The sequence below is a fragment of the Eremomyces bilateralis genome (assembly GCF_010015585.1).
Source record: "Eremomyces bilateralis CBS 781.70 unplaced genomic scaffold P152scaffold_17, whole genome shotgun sequence".
NCBI lineage: Eukaryota > Fungi > Ascomycota > Dothideomycetes > Eremomycetales > Eremomycetaceae > Eremomyces > Eremomyces bilateralis.
The window spans coordinates 308,655-323,390 of NW_022985083.1; the positions used below are offsets into that span (position 1 = coordinate 308,655).

The following is a 14,736-nucleotide window of genomic DNA, read 5'->3' on the forward strand; positions in this document are numbered from 1 at the left end:
GCGCATCAACCACTGTAGGCATAGGATTGGACAGGCGATTAATTGTATATATGATGGGAAGAGTGGAATGTCCGCCTGCTGGCATTAGATGATAACATGCTCTATGATCATTAACTGGAATAGAAGATTGCACATGACTCATCCTTTCCCTCTGAAGACCTGCCTGCCTTGACGGAGGGAACTGTTACTAGTAGAATTTCACGCGCTTCAAAGAACAAAACTACCTCACCTGGGCGAATTTGACGCTGGATATAACATCGTGCTAGCTGCAATGCTAACGACTCGTTGCTCGCCCCAGGGTGAACACCCCCACAACAATTACCGCCAGCGCAAGGGCCGCCCCTGGCACCAGCATATCATTAGGGACCCCCGCGACGAGTTGTTGTTCTTCTTGCGTGGCCTGAACCGCAGTTTGTTTCCCCTTCCGCTTCCTCTCCACGTACTCCTCTTCATCCTCGTCCGCATCCTCGCCGTCATATCTCCTGCTACGCTCCCTGATGGTCGTCGACGGTGGCGGCGTAACCTGTTTCGGCAGCGCCGGCTGCGGCTCCACCGTCGCAGGGATCGCCGGCGCAGACGGATCGTGCACGAACAAGTCGACCTTATCCAGACGACCTTGCCGAGCGAGCGTGATGGCTTCAAGTAGGTCGTGGTCCGTCGTGATGGAAACGCTATCGCCTTCGTTATCGAGGTAGCTGAGCGCGAACCCGGAGGCGGACACGTGGCCGTCCTCGACTGTGGGAACGCCTCCGATGCCGTCGACTTCGCTGCCAAGTTTTTGGCCTACTTGCGAGATGAGCTCGGTCATTCCCGCGGATGCAATCACTTGCAAGCGGTGCATGCGCCCGCTGGGTGCCTTGAACTTGAAAGGGAAGGGAGAGTTCTCGAACGACGGGGACGCGGGGCCGGCGGCGGAATGGTCAGGCGATTCGGCGCCGTTGTGGGAGGCGGATTCGTGGGGCATAACGCTGTCGCCTCGGTCGACGCTGGGGCGGCTGAGATCGGGGGAGATGAGGGAGCGATGATCGGGGGTGTGGGGGGCACGGCTGCCGCCATCGCCGGACATCATGGATTCGGTATCGGCGTCGAGGGAGAGCCAGAACTTGTTCCATGCGGGCCCTTCGGCGTCGCCGGCGGACATGCTGTTGATCTAGGATCATGTCAGTAGAGTGTCATGGATGGGTATCTTAAGACGGACCTGATCAAGTGTTGCATAAGTTAACTTCAGCACATCAACCATTCCGACGATTTCGCCGCTATCACCCATGACCGGCAGGTTGAGGTAATGTCCATCTTAACAAAGTCAGCGAAATTCCACCCAAATTTCAAGGCGCCAAACACTCACCATGCATTTTCCTGAGAGCTGCTTGGATGCTCATGTCCATGGGAGCAAAATCCGGATGCGGTGTCATCACACGGACAACGCTACATGTTGATGGGTCAAGCCCAGCCGCAATCACTCGAAGGACGACGTCCTTGCTAGTGAAGATTCCAGTAATCGACCCCTGATCTTGAACCAGAACGGCAGTTGTGTGATTCTCTTTCATCAGCATAGCCGCTTCCTTTACCGACGTCCGGACCGACACCGTTGTTGGTGGCAATCCAGTCAAGACAGATTCAAGGGTCGGGCCAGACATCTTGCTCCGGATCGCCTCGACGTAGGAAATGATCTGAGCAGGCTGACTAGATCCAAGCTCGGCCTGGACACCCTCTAGTGCATCATAGAGTTTCCTTGACGAACTGTATGCACGCTCCAATTTTTCCATGGCGTCGTAAAAGCATTTCGTGATATCCAAAATCCCTGAAATGTCGTGGTTTTCATCCATGACGGGGAGATGCCTAAAGCCTTTCCGCACCATCAGATCCAAGGCATCGGTGGCACTGGTGTCTGTCTTCGCGCAGAGTGGATTCTTGGTCATGATCTCTGCTATCGTGACATCGCGGGCATGGACGCCTGTTCCGACAACTCGAAAAGCCAGATCCTTGGCCGTAAAGATGCCGGCAATACGCTCGTCATCATCTGTGACGAGGACGCAGTCTTCCCTCTTCGCTGCCATCAATTGGGCCGCCTCGGCAACTGTGGTGTTCGGTTTGATTTGGAGAGCAGGACTCGGCTTCAACGAGAGAACGGAGCCAGGGGGAGCTTTTCGAGATTGCCGGACACGGGCAGTAGGGTTCTTTCGCTTGTTCATGTCGGTTTCGATGCGTCTTCGGATAGCCTGTTATTGCGTGAGCAACATTCGCCGACCACAGTCCATGTTATATAGCACACCTCATCTTTCTTCGACTGCTTCGCTCTACTAGCACTGAGAGTCGACGTCCCGAGATCGCTGCCCCCCCCATAGCTACTTTGGGTCTCAGGAGCCGGACGAGGGATGTTGGAGGGGCTGTTCGCGAACGGGACTTGCCCTCTCGCCTTAGGCGTCCCACGAAATGTTCCTGTAGCCGACATTCTGATGATTCGAAGGCGTCAATACACCGTTATCAACTCTATCAGAAGCGGAGTTGAACGGCAGACGGGTGATCGGCCAATGACGGGAGAGGGATAGAGACAGCTTCTAGCAAACAACCAATTGTTTACCCCAGGTCCTCGGGGTAAGCAACGGGTCCGTAGGAAGAGATTCCCGTTTATGGGCCGTATGCTATTGAATGGAAATTCAATAGAACGAACTCGGCTCCTCAAAAGGGACAATAGCAAACTGTGAAATCCGCGGCAACGTCCTACGAAAAGAAGAGAGAGAGATTCATACGCCCGCACGGCCCGTCAGGCCTTTCGGCGAGGCCCATGTAGGGAACTACCTAAGCTGACTAATTACATACATTGGTGCCTCGTGGCCTTGTGCCCCCATTTTCTATCTTCGGTCTTCGAACTAGCTTCTATATCTGCGGCTAACATAGGGAAATATTATAACTGTGTTAAGGGAATAAGATAGTCAGTTTGCTGAGTGCCTCTGTTCCTCTAGGTTCTGATCTAGAGTGACGCTGCTCTTACTCGGGCACAGCGTCGGGTTGGAGGGTTGAGACCATATAGTTAGTATAAGGGAATGTATAACTAGGAGAGAAGTGTAAGAGAGAAGGTGTGGGAGAGAAGGTGTAGAGGGATGTCATGTTCCTGGGTCTAGTCTTCCAGTGTCCTGGATAAACTGTATCGTTGCCGTAACTACTTCCATGTTCGGAGACCATCGTTTGATCGGGCCGTCCTTTGGTTCTGATTCGTACGCTCCAAGGAGGAAAGGTAGGTCTCTTGCTCGGGCTCCCGCCACTGTCTTCTCAAGGGATTTCAGATTGATGTGCTGGAAAAGGTGGGCTGTAGCTTCGAGTGGGGATGTGAATGTCTTGGCTTTAAACAGGCATTTGATAAGTCTCCATCCGTAGTGATTCTGCGGTTTTGTATGCATCTTGATCCAGTGTTTTCGGGTGAGTTCGTAGAGTCTTTCCTAGACAGTTTCGACTCCTACTTCCGCGGTTGCGACCTCGCTTGCTGCCGATCTGAATATAGCCGTGATTGCGCTCGCACCTAGTTTGGTGGCTCTCTCGATATGGCGGGCTACTGTCCCTGCAGAGCCCGGGAACCATACCTGAGTGTTACGGCACGGTAGCTGGATGCACACAACATACACGTAGTCAAAGATATTCTAGATTAAGCTAAAGAAGAGAACAAGAAAGGGAAGCTTTCTTGTTTACATCGGAGAGGTTGGATGAACCAAGGGTTTCAACCCATAACACTGAGCCCCATAATCGGTGGTCGGTGTGATTGTCGCCGTGAAGATCTGTCTCGCTGTTTTTGGGCTGAGTCTTTTGAGTCTCTGGAGCGCCATTGCTGCGATTTCTCCTCGTTTCGCTGTTCTTCTCGCGTGGGTCTGGAAATTGAGTTTTTGGTCTAGCATAACTCCAAGGAGTTTAATCTCTGATACTGGGGCTACCTCGTTATCCATAAATACCAGTGGCAGGAGCTCGTTCTCGTCCTGTTTCCTGCGTCTGGTAAAGTAAATGAGTTGGGTCTTATCCGGTTCGAATATCGCGCCGCTTTCTTGGCTCCACTTTTCGGTGTTCGGTAGGACTTGTTCCTGGATTCGCTGGATATTGCTCTTGATATCTGGACCTGTTACCCAGGCTGTGAAGTCGTCTACAAACGCCATCGTTCCCATATGGTCTGTTACCTTTCCTGCGACGAGGTTTGCGTTGTAGAAGAGGAAGAGGATAGGGGAGAGTGGCGACCCTTGTGGCAGACCAGCATGGGCGATGTCTATAACCGCTGATTCGGTGCCATTAACCATGATTGACGCCTTCCGATTTCCGCAGAATTCGTATACCCATCTCACAATCTCTGGTGGGATTCCTCTTTCCTTGAGTCTTTGGTATAGTACTCCCTTGTTCACTCCGTTGAAGGCGCCTTTAACGTCGAAGGTAACTAGCGATAGTATCTTCTTCTGTTTCCATGCTTGGTAGATTTGCTCTGTAACTAGCTGGAGGGCATCGGTCGTCGATCTCTGCTTTCTTGCTCCGTAGTGGGCCTTTGGGAGTATCCCGTACATTTCGTCTAGAAAAGACAAGCGTTCTGCGAGCACCGATTCTAGCGCCTTGCTCAGGGTGGTAAGCAGGGAGATAGGCCTATACGCCTTCGCAAGAGTGTAGTCTGGTTTGCCTTGCTTTCTAAGCGGGACGATCCGCGCGATTTTCCATTGCTCTGGGAGGTATGATTCTCTGGCCGACGCTTGTAGGAGGGCATGTACGTGGTCTCCTACTTCTGGCCACAGCTTCTGCCAGGCTACTGGTGGAAGTCCGTCTGGTCCTGGTGCCTTAAAGGGTTTTGCTCTATGGACCGCCTCTCGTACTTCCTCCTTGGTGATCTCCTCCCACGGGTGTTGGTGTCTTTCTCTAGTTTGGGGCGGTTCTGGGGCGTCTGCCGGTTCGCTGAAGAACTGGGTAAGGAGTTCCTTTGATATTGCCTGGTCTGTTTTCGCTAACCCTTCGTTTATCTTTAGGACTGATATCCTCCCAAACGCGCTTGATTGGGCTGGGTGGAGGAATTTTGCGGCTTTCCAGATGTTGTTGTTGTCGCTAAGGAATTCCTTCCAACATGTTCTTCGTTGTCTCCGTATCGCATCGTGGAAGGTTTTCCTAGCTACTCTGGCTTTCTCTTCTAGGCGGTTATTGGGGGTTCCTGCTCTTCGCGTTGAGGCTGCTTCGTTTCTTGCCCTTGTATACGCGATTTTAAGGTCTGTGAGATCCATTGTCCACCATCTCTTTGAGAATGCCGATGGCCTAGCAACTGGGGTGTCTTGGAGGACCGCATTTGTAACGATCTGGATTAGCTGGGTGCTGAACTCGTCGATTTTCTCTTCGGGATCTTCTTGTCCGGTGGGATTTGTAGGTTCTTTATCCCTTCCTTGGTGGTTTTTGCTACCCTCTTCCAGTTAGTCTTCCGGAAGAGCCTTCTTGGCTCGTTCGTGCAGTCGTATAGGTCTAGGTCAAATTGGGACTCGATTGCGTTATGGTCAGAGCCATATTCGATAGGCCAGATTGTACATCGGAGTATGTCTTCGAATAGCCGGCTTGATGCCATGCAGAGGTCGATCGTGGTTCCTGAGTTATGTGTAGAAGTACCCCTAGGGAAGGCAAGTTGTAATCCTTGCTTATGCATGAATGGGATAATATCCTCCCCATGGTTGTCTCTGACCCTGTCTCCTCCCCATAGCTGATCGTGACGGTTGAAGTCCCCAGCAATTAGTAGATCATGGGACGGGAATCTTACGGTCGTGTTCTCAATCAAGTCTAGTATCTCTCTAACCTGGGCTTGGCTCTCCGCGACTGTTGCTGCCTGTATTGGTACGTAAACTGATATGATAATCATCTCTCGTCCATTGATCTCCACTTCGATTGCTGTGATGTCTGGTGACCCTACGTCTATTTGCCTGGGTCGCAGTTGGTGGCTTGCATAGATCAGTGACCGCACTGGGTATCGTAGTGTCTTATGGGTTTCGTTTGGGATGAACTGTTGGAAATATGAGTGTGTAGATGGTGCTGCGACCACTCGATCGTCGTCTGTCAGGAAGCAAGATGGTTCCTGAATCAGGATAACGCTGATATCCTGTAGTGATTCGTCATTCATCAGTACGTGCTGTGCTTCTGGCATTTTCCTCATGTTGGCCTGTAGTATTCTCAGAGGTTTACTACGCATTAGATAATTCCTGGGGGACGTTTCTAGACCATGCGTCTACTACCCGGAGGGGGTCTTCTACCTGGGGGGCGTTTCTAGTCCTTGCGCCTTCTATACAGTCCGCTGCGTTATGGTTGGGACATTGGCACTTGAAGCATCGTCTGCTTCGTGGTGTTTCGAAGAACTCTTTAATTCTCACGTATGATCCCTGGATAGAGATCGATCCTTCGTTGAGTAGTCTATCTTTTTCTGCTTGCGATCTACAGAAGACCACTAACTCGATTCTTAGGTGGGCTGATGGCCGGCTGAGTAGTCGCATGCCGCGGATCTGGGCATCGTTCTCGATGCAGATGTCCTTAACAATATCTTCATCGATCCGTCGACCTGTCTCTGGGTTGCCTACTCCTGTTGCTTTGACTTTGAAATCCTCGCGGATATTCAATTTTATGTCCTGGAGCGTTGGATCGTTGGCCCACGGTAGTGCTGTCTCTATAGTTTCGACTTCCTGTTGTGATCGAAAGACGAAGCCTATGCTCTCTGGTCGGCGGTTTAGTACGGCAGTGCACTTGCAATTCTTCGTTTCGTCGGTTGCCTGTAGGGTCTTGTTCATCATTTCCTTAAGCTCCTTATTACCAGCTGAACTATATCGAGAAGCCGAAAGGTTGAGGTTAACCGTCGGTGGCCTATGGTTTTCCCTCCTTATCTGGCCGTTTCCTGGAGAGGGAATACGTGTCACGACGGGGTCGGAGACGGAACGAAGATCTGGGATGGTGTCTGGTGGTGTAATGGCGATCGATGGTGAGAGCATCGTCGAGGAAGGGACTGTCAGGCTGTTCGATCCTGCCGCGGCAATTGCGGCGTATGACCCCGTTCGCGCGCTTCCCAAGGGGCTAGCTATACTAGGCTGGCTAACCACGGTTTGTTCTACTCTCTCTAGAGTTTGTCTCAAAGTATCGATCAGCTTCTCCATATCCTGGAATTTGTTCGTGACGTTCTCAAATTTGTTGGTCATGCTGTTTAGTTCGCCTTTCAGCCTTTCGTTCTCGGTTTTCAGTTCCATTGTCTGTGCTTTGATTCCTTGTTCTAACGCGATGCCGTCTCGGAACATCTTGGTAATCGCGTCACTCGAGCCGTGATCCTTCTTTTGGCTAGCCACCATCTCTTGTTGCAGTCGTTCGTTTAGCTCCCGGGCTCTGGCCTTTGCCATCCCTTGGGTTACCTTTCCTGCTCTCGTTGTGACTCCTAACGCCATAGGGGTCGATCCTGTGCTTGGCGGCCCTGGGGATGTCGGTGTTACTGTGCCCCTTCTTCCTGGAGGCGCCCTCGTGGGGGGGGGGGGGCATTCCTGGTAGTCCTTTCTATTGCCCGGGTTCCTACGTGTAGTATGGTATAGGGCTTCAGTGGTCGTTACCACAGATGATGGCCACTAGTCGTGTAGGTTCGTGATGCTCGCCTGTTGCTGGTTGTGTGCGCTCTTGACGCGTCGCGACGCGTTTATTTGGTTGCCGATCACCTTACCTTCTCACGCGTATTACGATACAGAATTTCTAGTGCTTGCTATTACAGACTATAATAACTAGTCACGCAGGGAGTTCTCCCTACGAAAAGAAACAGGAAACTCGGATTCGACGTTGCAGTGGAAATTGAGAGCGAATCACATGACAGGGATCCTGGCGTGCCTGGTGGGCCTGGTGTAAACAATCTGGACCCTGGTCATGTGACAAAAAAAGTGTTGTAATTTCCAGTCATGTGACTCACAGGAACCTCGGAAGCAATATTTTTCCGAAGGACCGACTCAACTCTTGGCACACATGCAACTTCAATATTGAGGAAGTCGAAAGCGATACACCATCACTAGCAGTTCTGACATCTTAAGAGCCTGACATTTCGAGCTCTTAGGTATCAACAGTGAGTGTCTCTGATTTCCCCATAGCGACTCAATTCCTATGCTGACCGCGCCATAGTCCGCCATCATGGTCAAGAAGCGAGCGTCCAAGTATGCAGAACCTATCTCCCCGACTATCAGCACCCGAAACAGGGCCTAACAGGATCGCAGCGGACGTAACAAGAAGGGCCGCGGCCACGTCAAGCCGATCCGATGCTCCAACTGCGCCCGATGCACACCCAAAGATAAGGCCATCAAGAGATTCACGATCCGAAACATGGTCGAATCCGCCGCCATTCGTAAGCCTGCTCATCCCCGGACGACCGCGTAGCGAACGTCGCTGGGATTTTTGATCACGAGGAGGAATCGGCGCTAACCACCGTGCGAAATATAGGGGATATCTCCGATGCCTCCGTCTTCCCCGAATACACCGTCCCCAAGATGTACCTGAAGCTTCAGTACTGCGTCTCCTGCGCCATCCACGGCAAGATCGTCCGGTATGTTCGCACTGAAATCCGCCGACAAGGCACGATTCCACCCAGGAACGTTAAACTAATGAATTGGCTCCAGTGTCCGCTCCCGGGAAGGTCGCCGCAACCGTGCTCCCCCGCCACGAGTCCGATACAACAAGGACGGAAAGAAGGTCACCCCGACGCAGGCTGCAAAGGCTGCCGGTGGTGTCCCGGGTGCTGTCGGTGCGTAAATGAGGGTGGAGAGGGAATGACGGATCATTCATCATTGAGGCGTTGGGTCTCCCATGTCTGTGTGGGGTTTACAAAATCTGATATTGCACGGCATGGTTCCTTCAAAAATGAATGAGGGATGGACATTGCATGGTTAGCACTGAATATGTAAATTCATCGCAACTGGCTCATGCTTGATGAACCTATCCATGTGTGAGTGATTATTGGGATGTGTTGGAGACGCATTTTGTGAAGCCCATACCGGAATCCCGTCTCCCCATGCACGAATAACCAGCCGATTATGAGCCAGAACATACAAGAAAAACATAACCGTAACATCCATTCGATTTATCATACAGGAAGACACATATCCCATCATCAATCACTCCTCTTCTGCGGCAGCGCTCCACCCTCATCCGCCGCGCCCGCCAGAGTCTCCCCTGTCACATGCTCATCCTCCTCCCAATCCTCCGCATTCTCATCCCAATTATCCACCTCCTCCTCCAGCGTCGGGGCGCGCGGTGCTGCCGGCGATCCGACGCGCTCCCCAAGCTCGAGGTCTTCTTCCTCGCCGGGCGCGGGCTGGTAGCCTTTCGCTTGGCGTTTCCGCTCGAGCATGCGCAGGTGGTACCAGGTGCTCAGGGCGATGGCGAGGCCAGAGCCGAGGATGTTGGCGACAATATCGTAGAGGTCGAAGGTGCGGCCATTCTGGAGGGGTTGGGGTTTAGTTTCACGATGCAGAGAGGTAGGGTGTGGGGGCTTACAGGAAGGGCGGCCTGGATGAATTCGGATCCGATGCCAAGCAGGGCGGGGCATACGGCGATGGTGAGCTGCAATGTGCGCCGGCGATTTGTTTCGATGGTCCAATAGAAGCATAGCTGAGTGACAGGTAAGTTTTCGGCTCGCGGGGGGTTTAACTCGGAGGGAACAGCGTACTGTTAATATGAAGAAGGTGAGGAAATGGAGGACTTTGTCGCTGCCCTTATACTCGGGGATCTGATTCGGTGCGAGGCCTAAGTAGCCCGCGATGAAGAGCAAGACGACGAATCCGACTATGCATGGACGGTTAGCAACTGGCTAGTATGGTATTGTGCAGGTTATCGTGAGGCTGAAGGACGGGAGTGAATGTAACGATATATATCCCATGGACACGCAAAAGGTACAATAGCGCTTCGGAGAATTGACACCGGATTCATGCTCGACCATAGCGAATCGACGGATTGTCACGGGAGGAATTGAATCCTTGAATGCATACCGGCTGGCTGAGTCCGTATCCGCATGGTGGCCGGGTGGAGGTGCGGGTGCCTATAACTGCATAATAGATAGGAACGGATTGAGTTAAGGGCGTAGGAGTGGGAGAGACGAGGGATGACAGGAGACTATAGAGGAGCAGGAGATCCGACAAGAATACTAAGGGCTAAGAGTTGAGAGGAGAGGAGCTAGCAGGAGGATAGGACGATGCCACACGACAAGAGATCCAGGTGTGATGTGGTGATGAGCTGCACGACGTATGACCACATTGACCAGACATTCAGCCTTGTGCCTTGGAGCCTGACGTGGCTGAGTGTGGCGTTGTGGCACAACCAATCAAAACGCTCCTTCAGCGCTGGTGTGTGCTCTCAGTCAGTCACTCACCCTCCGCCGACTTCATCCAACATCACCCATAGTTCCCCATACCCCGATCCCCCAATTATTCCATCGCGAATCCACCCTTATCCATCGATTTTCCTCTCCGAATCCTGCTGGCTCATCACTGCGACCCATGACCCTTCAATGCTGAGCCTTTTTTCCGCCCGGCGCTCGCTAGAATCGCCTTTGGAGCGCCGCCCTTTGTCGGGCCCTGCACCTCCGCGAGGGGTGTGCCAAGCACTGCGTCGGGAGCATGTACACCGCGAATAATCCCCTCTCGCAATCGCTTGCATCGCGCCAACCCCATTATTCCGCCGTGAGAAAGTCGGGCTCCTTCTCCGGACCCCCCAGAATTCGGACGCCGATCCTGAACGATGCGATCATCCATTCGGGCCCGGGCTCCACCAGTGCCGGCACGGGGGCAGAGGGATTAGGGGAAGAGGACCCCCGGTATGCGCAGTTCCGGGACCGATATGCGCAATCCGAAGCGCGTTTGTTCGCACTGTGTCGCGGCGAGACGGTCGTGTCGAAAAAGCGAAGTGCGGACGAAATGGAGGGAAGTTTACCGAATGGACAGAATGGACATGCGGAGGCATCATCAAGACCCGCGAAGAAGGCCGCACGGACAATTGATGAGGACGACTATGGAGACGACGAGGAGGACGAAGAGGGCGAGTCAATCAAGAAATCCCCCTTATCGCCGCTGCATACGAAAGGGAAACTGCCCAACAACGTCTTCCACGGGTTCGGTTCGCCAATGGTTCGAGTTGCGTCATCGTCGAGTGCGGCTGCGGAGCAGGCTGTGCAAGATCAGAGCAAGCTACAAGATGAACTACGCAAGCGGTTAGAGCAAGATAAGAAGAAGGCGGAGGAGGCGGCGAAGCGGAGTTGTTTCACTTTATACTACACCCTGGAAACCGACCGAGATGCGATGCTGGAACAACAGAAGCTGGATGAGCTGGATCGGCAGATCGAGAAAGAGATGTCGGGACAGCAGGCGGGAGCTGGCGCATCCGGAGACAATGCCGCGCACCAAGGCGGGTCCTTGAGTAGCTCAAACCTGGGCGCTTCTAGTTTGACCCTGAAGCATCTCATCAAAAGGATCGATGCCAAGCGGGGGATCGTCCGAGCAAACGACGCCCAACTGCGAACCCTCATCAACGAAGTGCGGAAAAACAGGAGTAAGTGGGCGAACGAGGATAAGGTCGGCCAGGAAGAGCTATACGAGGCGGCGGAGCGGGTCCTCATCGAGCTCAAAGCACAGACCGAGCATGCCGCCCCTTTCCTGCAGCGCGTGAATAAGCGCGATGCACCGGACTACTACAACATCATTAAAACTCCGATGGACGTCGGGACGATGTTGAAGAAGTTGAAGCAGCTTCAGTACAAGTCCAAGAAAGAGTTTGTGGATGACCTGTACCTCATCTGGTCCAACTGCTTGAAATACAACCAAGATCCGAACCACTTCCTGCGGAAGAAGGCCACCTACATGCGCAAGCAGACCGATAATCTCGTCAGGCTCATCCCGGACATCACGATCCGCGATCGTGCCGAAGTCGAAGCTGAGGAGCGGCGGCAGCAGAACGGTGATGTGGATATCGATGGCGTTGAGGATAGCGACGACGGTACTTTTCACATGCTCTGATATATCTCTGACCCGTGTTGCTGACACCGTAATTCCAGAGGAACCCATCATGGCGTCACGCGGCAGAAAAGCGCCCAGTAAAGGCAAAAAGGGAAGCACTGCTGCGCGAAAAGCCCCTCCAGGTGGAAGCGAAGAGACTCCAGCGACTGAGACCAAGCCATCCGTTCCACCTACTCTAAAGAACGAATTCCTTCGAGCAGATTCCGATGCACCAGTGGAGAACGGGTTCACCACGCCGCCTCCTGGGACACTGACCCCATTAGGCCCCCATGGCGTAACCGGTAGCCAGGTTGATGGTTCCGATGCCGACGGCGGGGCGAGCTCCTTCAACGATGTGCAAACCGGTCATATCGATGACGCTGACATTGATGATGCCGAGTATAAGACATGGAAGCAAGTGACCAAGAAGGCGCGAGCCTTGGCTGCAGCCGAGAGGAACCGTCTTTTTCGCGGGAATGAAATTAACCCTGAGGAACCAGCGCTCCTCCGTAGCAGGGCCGGAATGAGAAGGTGGCTGCGCGGTCGTAAGATTGCAAGCCAAGAGGGTGAGCCGACCGATCTCAGCGTGCAAGCGGAAGCAAAAGAGTCCACGCCGGGAATGTCGGGCGAAACGCTCGCCGAAGGCATCGAAGAGGAGGAAGAGCTCGCTCTCCCGGACTATTACGACGTCGTTTCCGCAATCCCGGATCTCGACGATCGACTAAAGTGGGAAGTTGACGCGGATGGCCAAGTCGTTGACCAAGCTGAAGAATGCCTTCGTGTTGTACCTCCGGGCACGTTTACCGCTCCCGAAAGCGCACTGACCAAGAAAATGGATGCCAATATGAAGCAGATTCAAGACACTCGGAGGGTGTGCGCTAAGATCGGCATCGTGAAGCAGATGCAACAACAGGCCCAGGTATGTTCGGCTCAGTAAAATACTATCTTCAGCTGCTCGAAATTGAAGTAGTTGCTGATGACATCACAGATCTATCAAAATCAGTTCCAGAAATATGATCCGATTCCTTTCCGCGAGGCGGACATCGGGACTCACGTTGTATCTGATGATGGGCCGGTCATGAGCCCCGAAGTATGCCGTGCCGCCATGCAACGGAGCGTCGCCAAGATCTTCTTCCATGCCGGATTCGAAGATTATCAGCCCTCCGCGCTCGATGCTGTGACCGATCTAGCCGGGGACTATTTCAAGAACCTCGTCAAAACCCTCAATGTCTACAAAGAGACTCCTCAAGTCAAAGTCCCAGCACCTGCTGGATCGGAAAGCGAACTGATCGCTCAACCCCGGTTCACGGATGAAGAAATCCTTCTGCACACGTTGGATGTAAATGGCATGGATGTCGGTCAACTTGACACCTATGCGAAGGACGAGATGGAGCGGCTTGGTGTCAAATTGGGAGTGAGCCACGAGCGAATGAAGGCGCATCTTGCGGAGCTTCTCGTAAGTTACGGTGAATATTCAAAAACGGCAACAACTAACATATGCAGCGTCCTGCAATCGACCCCACGCATGGACCCGACGGCGCAGGAGCCTTTAACGATGGCAGTGAACAGTTCGTCGGTGGAGATTTCGCCGAGGACATCGGCGAAGACTTCTTCGGGTTTAAGGAGCTTGGACTCGATCGCGAGTTCGGTCTCAGCACTCTTTCGGTTCCTTTGCATCTTCTCAGCAGTCGTCTTCACCAGGGTTACCAGAGCCAAAACGCAACGTACGTGTCAATTCCTACGATACCGCCATCAACTCTATCTAACGCCCACCCGCAGCACAACCCCAATGACCGGCGAAACCTTACCCCAACCCGACGCCTTCAAGCCCATCACCGCCGAAAATATCACCGACGAAATCGGCCTCATCCACGGCTTCTTCCAAGACAAGCTGCGCGCCAACGGCAACCAGTCGCTCATCGAAGACGACGACCTACCCCCCAAGCAGCGCTTCCCCAAACCCCGACTGCCGCCCACGGGCAAGATCACCAGTCCGCGGAAGCGCCCGATCCGCGAGCAACAGCAGCTAGCGAAGAAAAAGCGCAAGCTCGAAGAAGGCAAGGACGATGCCGGTGGGGGCGCGGGCGCGCAGCCGTCCACCAACGGGATCACCAAGACGGCGAATAAGGTGGCGGGCCGGATGCAGTTGAAGATGCCGGAGCCGAAGGAGCCGGCGGTGGACTCGGCGCACGATGATGGGAGTGTTATGGGCATGATGAGCCCGGAGAGCATGTGATGAGGCGGTCGAATCGGACCCGCGGCGTTCTGCGATGTGCGGATTTCTTGTGCGATGTTTCCGTTGGCTACGTGAGAGAGGGACCCAGGCCTTCCGGTCCCTCGTGGGCGTGATGGTTTTTTTCAATATCCTGCATTGGGTTGGGCATTTTCATCGGACGGTTCGCATCCCCGCATGGCGTCGCTCGAGACCTCTTGGTCGTCGACATCTCCTGGTGTTTGAGCACCGTCGCGCTCCGATTTGCGTTTCTGGGGTTGGATGGATCATGAACGGTCGATCGACACGGCATGGGCGAGAAGATTTTGGGGACGTTTCCCCTGCGGCGTTGGGCGAACAAGCGGATATTCTGAATCGGCGGCTTTTTGCGATATTCCGTCGTCCTTGATGGCGAGCGAGTTTACGCGCGCTTTATCGATGGTAGACGATCCTGGATTGATTTACGATGCTTTTCATGCTCGGAGATGCACGAACAAGTGAGGAGAGGGATCCTTGGCTTGGTAGTCAATGCATCGCGAGTCA

General features: G+C 53.4%; 4 protein-coding genes across 4 annotated transcripts; 2 read left to right on the forward strand and 2 right to left on the reverse strand.

The window, feature by feature from the left end:
• Positions 1-30: 30 nt before the first annotated feature.
• Positions 31-2,743, reverse strand: P152DRAFT_460329 (CBS-domain-containing protein). The gene is made up of 4 exons (XM_033679877.1): positions 2,273-2,743; positions 1,346-2,219; positions 1,199-1,293; positions 31-1,150 (listed from the first exon to the last, which is right to left on the reverse strand). The coding sequence occupies exons 1-4, from the start codon at positions 2,450-2,452 to the stop codon at positions 275-277; spliced, it is 2,025 nt and encodes a 674-aa protein (XP_033532261.1). The 5' UTR covers positions 2,453-2,743; the 3' UTR covers positions 31-274.
• Positions 2,744-7,962: 5,219 nt separating this feature from the next.
• On the forward strand, positions 7,963-9,020 carry P152DRAFT_91402 (uncharacterized protein). The gene is made up of 4 exons (XM_033683341.1): positions 7,963-8,068; positions 8,125-8,156; positions 8,217-8,344; positions 8,440-9,020. Exons 2-4 carry the CDS (start codon positions 8,134-8,136, stop codon positions 8,862-8,864), a joined length of 576 nt encoding a protein of 191 aa, XP_033532262.1. The 5' UTR covers positions 7,963-8,068; positions 8,125-8,133; the 3' UTR covers positions 8,865-9,020.
• Positions 8,741-10,127, reverse strand: P152DRAFT_439599 (uncharacterized protein). The gene is made up of 4 exons (XM_033677646.1): positions 9,984-10,127; positions 9,665-9,780; positions 9,493-9,606; positions 8,741-9,436 (listed from the first exon to the last, which is right to left on the reverse strand). The coding sequence occupies exons 1-4, from the start codon at positions 10,006-10,008 to the stop codon at positions 9,107-9,109; spliced, it is 585 nt and encodes a 194-aa protein (XP_033532263.1). The 5' UTR covers positions 10,009-10,127; the 3' UTR covers positions 8,741-9,106.
• Positions 10,128-10,610: 483 nt separating this feature from the next.
• P152DRAFT_475463 (uncharacterized protein) lies at positions 10,611-14,217 on the forward strand (the record flags this gene model as incomplete). The annotated part of the gene is made up of 5 exons (XM_033681423.1): positions 10,611-11,982; positions 12,041-12,900; positions 12,970-13,437; positions 13,485-13,705; positions 13,761-14,217. 5 exons carry the CDS (start codon positions 10,611-10,613, stop codon positions 14,215-14,217), a joined length of 3,378 nt encoding a protein of 1,125 aa, XP_033532264.1.
• Between the last annotated feature and the right edge of the window lie 519 nt (positions 14,218-14,736).

Excerpts from the sequence above, each read along its gene's own strand:
- P152DRAFT_460329 (XM_033679877.1), bottom strand. The coding sequence starts at position 2,452 with ATGTCGGCTACAGGAACATTTCGTGGGACGCCTAAGGCGAGAGGGCAA. Across the intron at positions 2,220-2,272 it reads AGCAGTCGAAGAAAGATGAG|GCTATCCGAAGACGCATCGA; the intron begins GTGTGCTATATA and ends ACGCAATAACAG. Across the intron at positions 1,294-1,345 it reads AGCTCTCAGGAAAATGCATG|ATGGACATTACCTCAACCTG; the intron begins GTGAGTGTTTGG and ends GACTTTGTTAAG.
- P152DRAFT_91402 (XM_033683341.1), top strand. The coding sequence starts at position 8,134 with ATGGTCAAGAAGCGAGCGTCCAA. Across the intron at positions 8,157-8,216 it reads GTCAAGAAGCGAGCGTCCAA|CGGACGTAACAAGAAGGGCC; the intron begins GTATGCAGAACC and ends ACAGGATCGCAG. Across the intron at positions 8,345-8,439 it reads GGTCGAATCCGCCGCCATTC|GGGATATCTCCGATGCCTCC; the intron begins GTAAGCCTGCTC and ends TGCGAAATATAG.
- P152DRAFT_439599 (XM_033677646.1), bottom strand. The coding sequence starts at position 10,008 with ATGCGGATACGGACTCAGCCAGCCG. Across the intron at positions 9,781-9,983 it reads GATACGGACTCAGCCAGCCG|TCGGATTCGTCGTCTTGCTC; the intron begins GTATGCATTCAA and ends GTCCATGCATAG. Across the intron at positions 9,607-9,664 it reads TCACCTTCTTCATATTAACA|CTATGCTTCTATTGGACCAT; the intron begins GTACGCTGTTCC and ends CCTGTCACTCAG.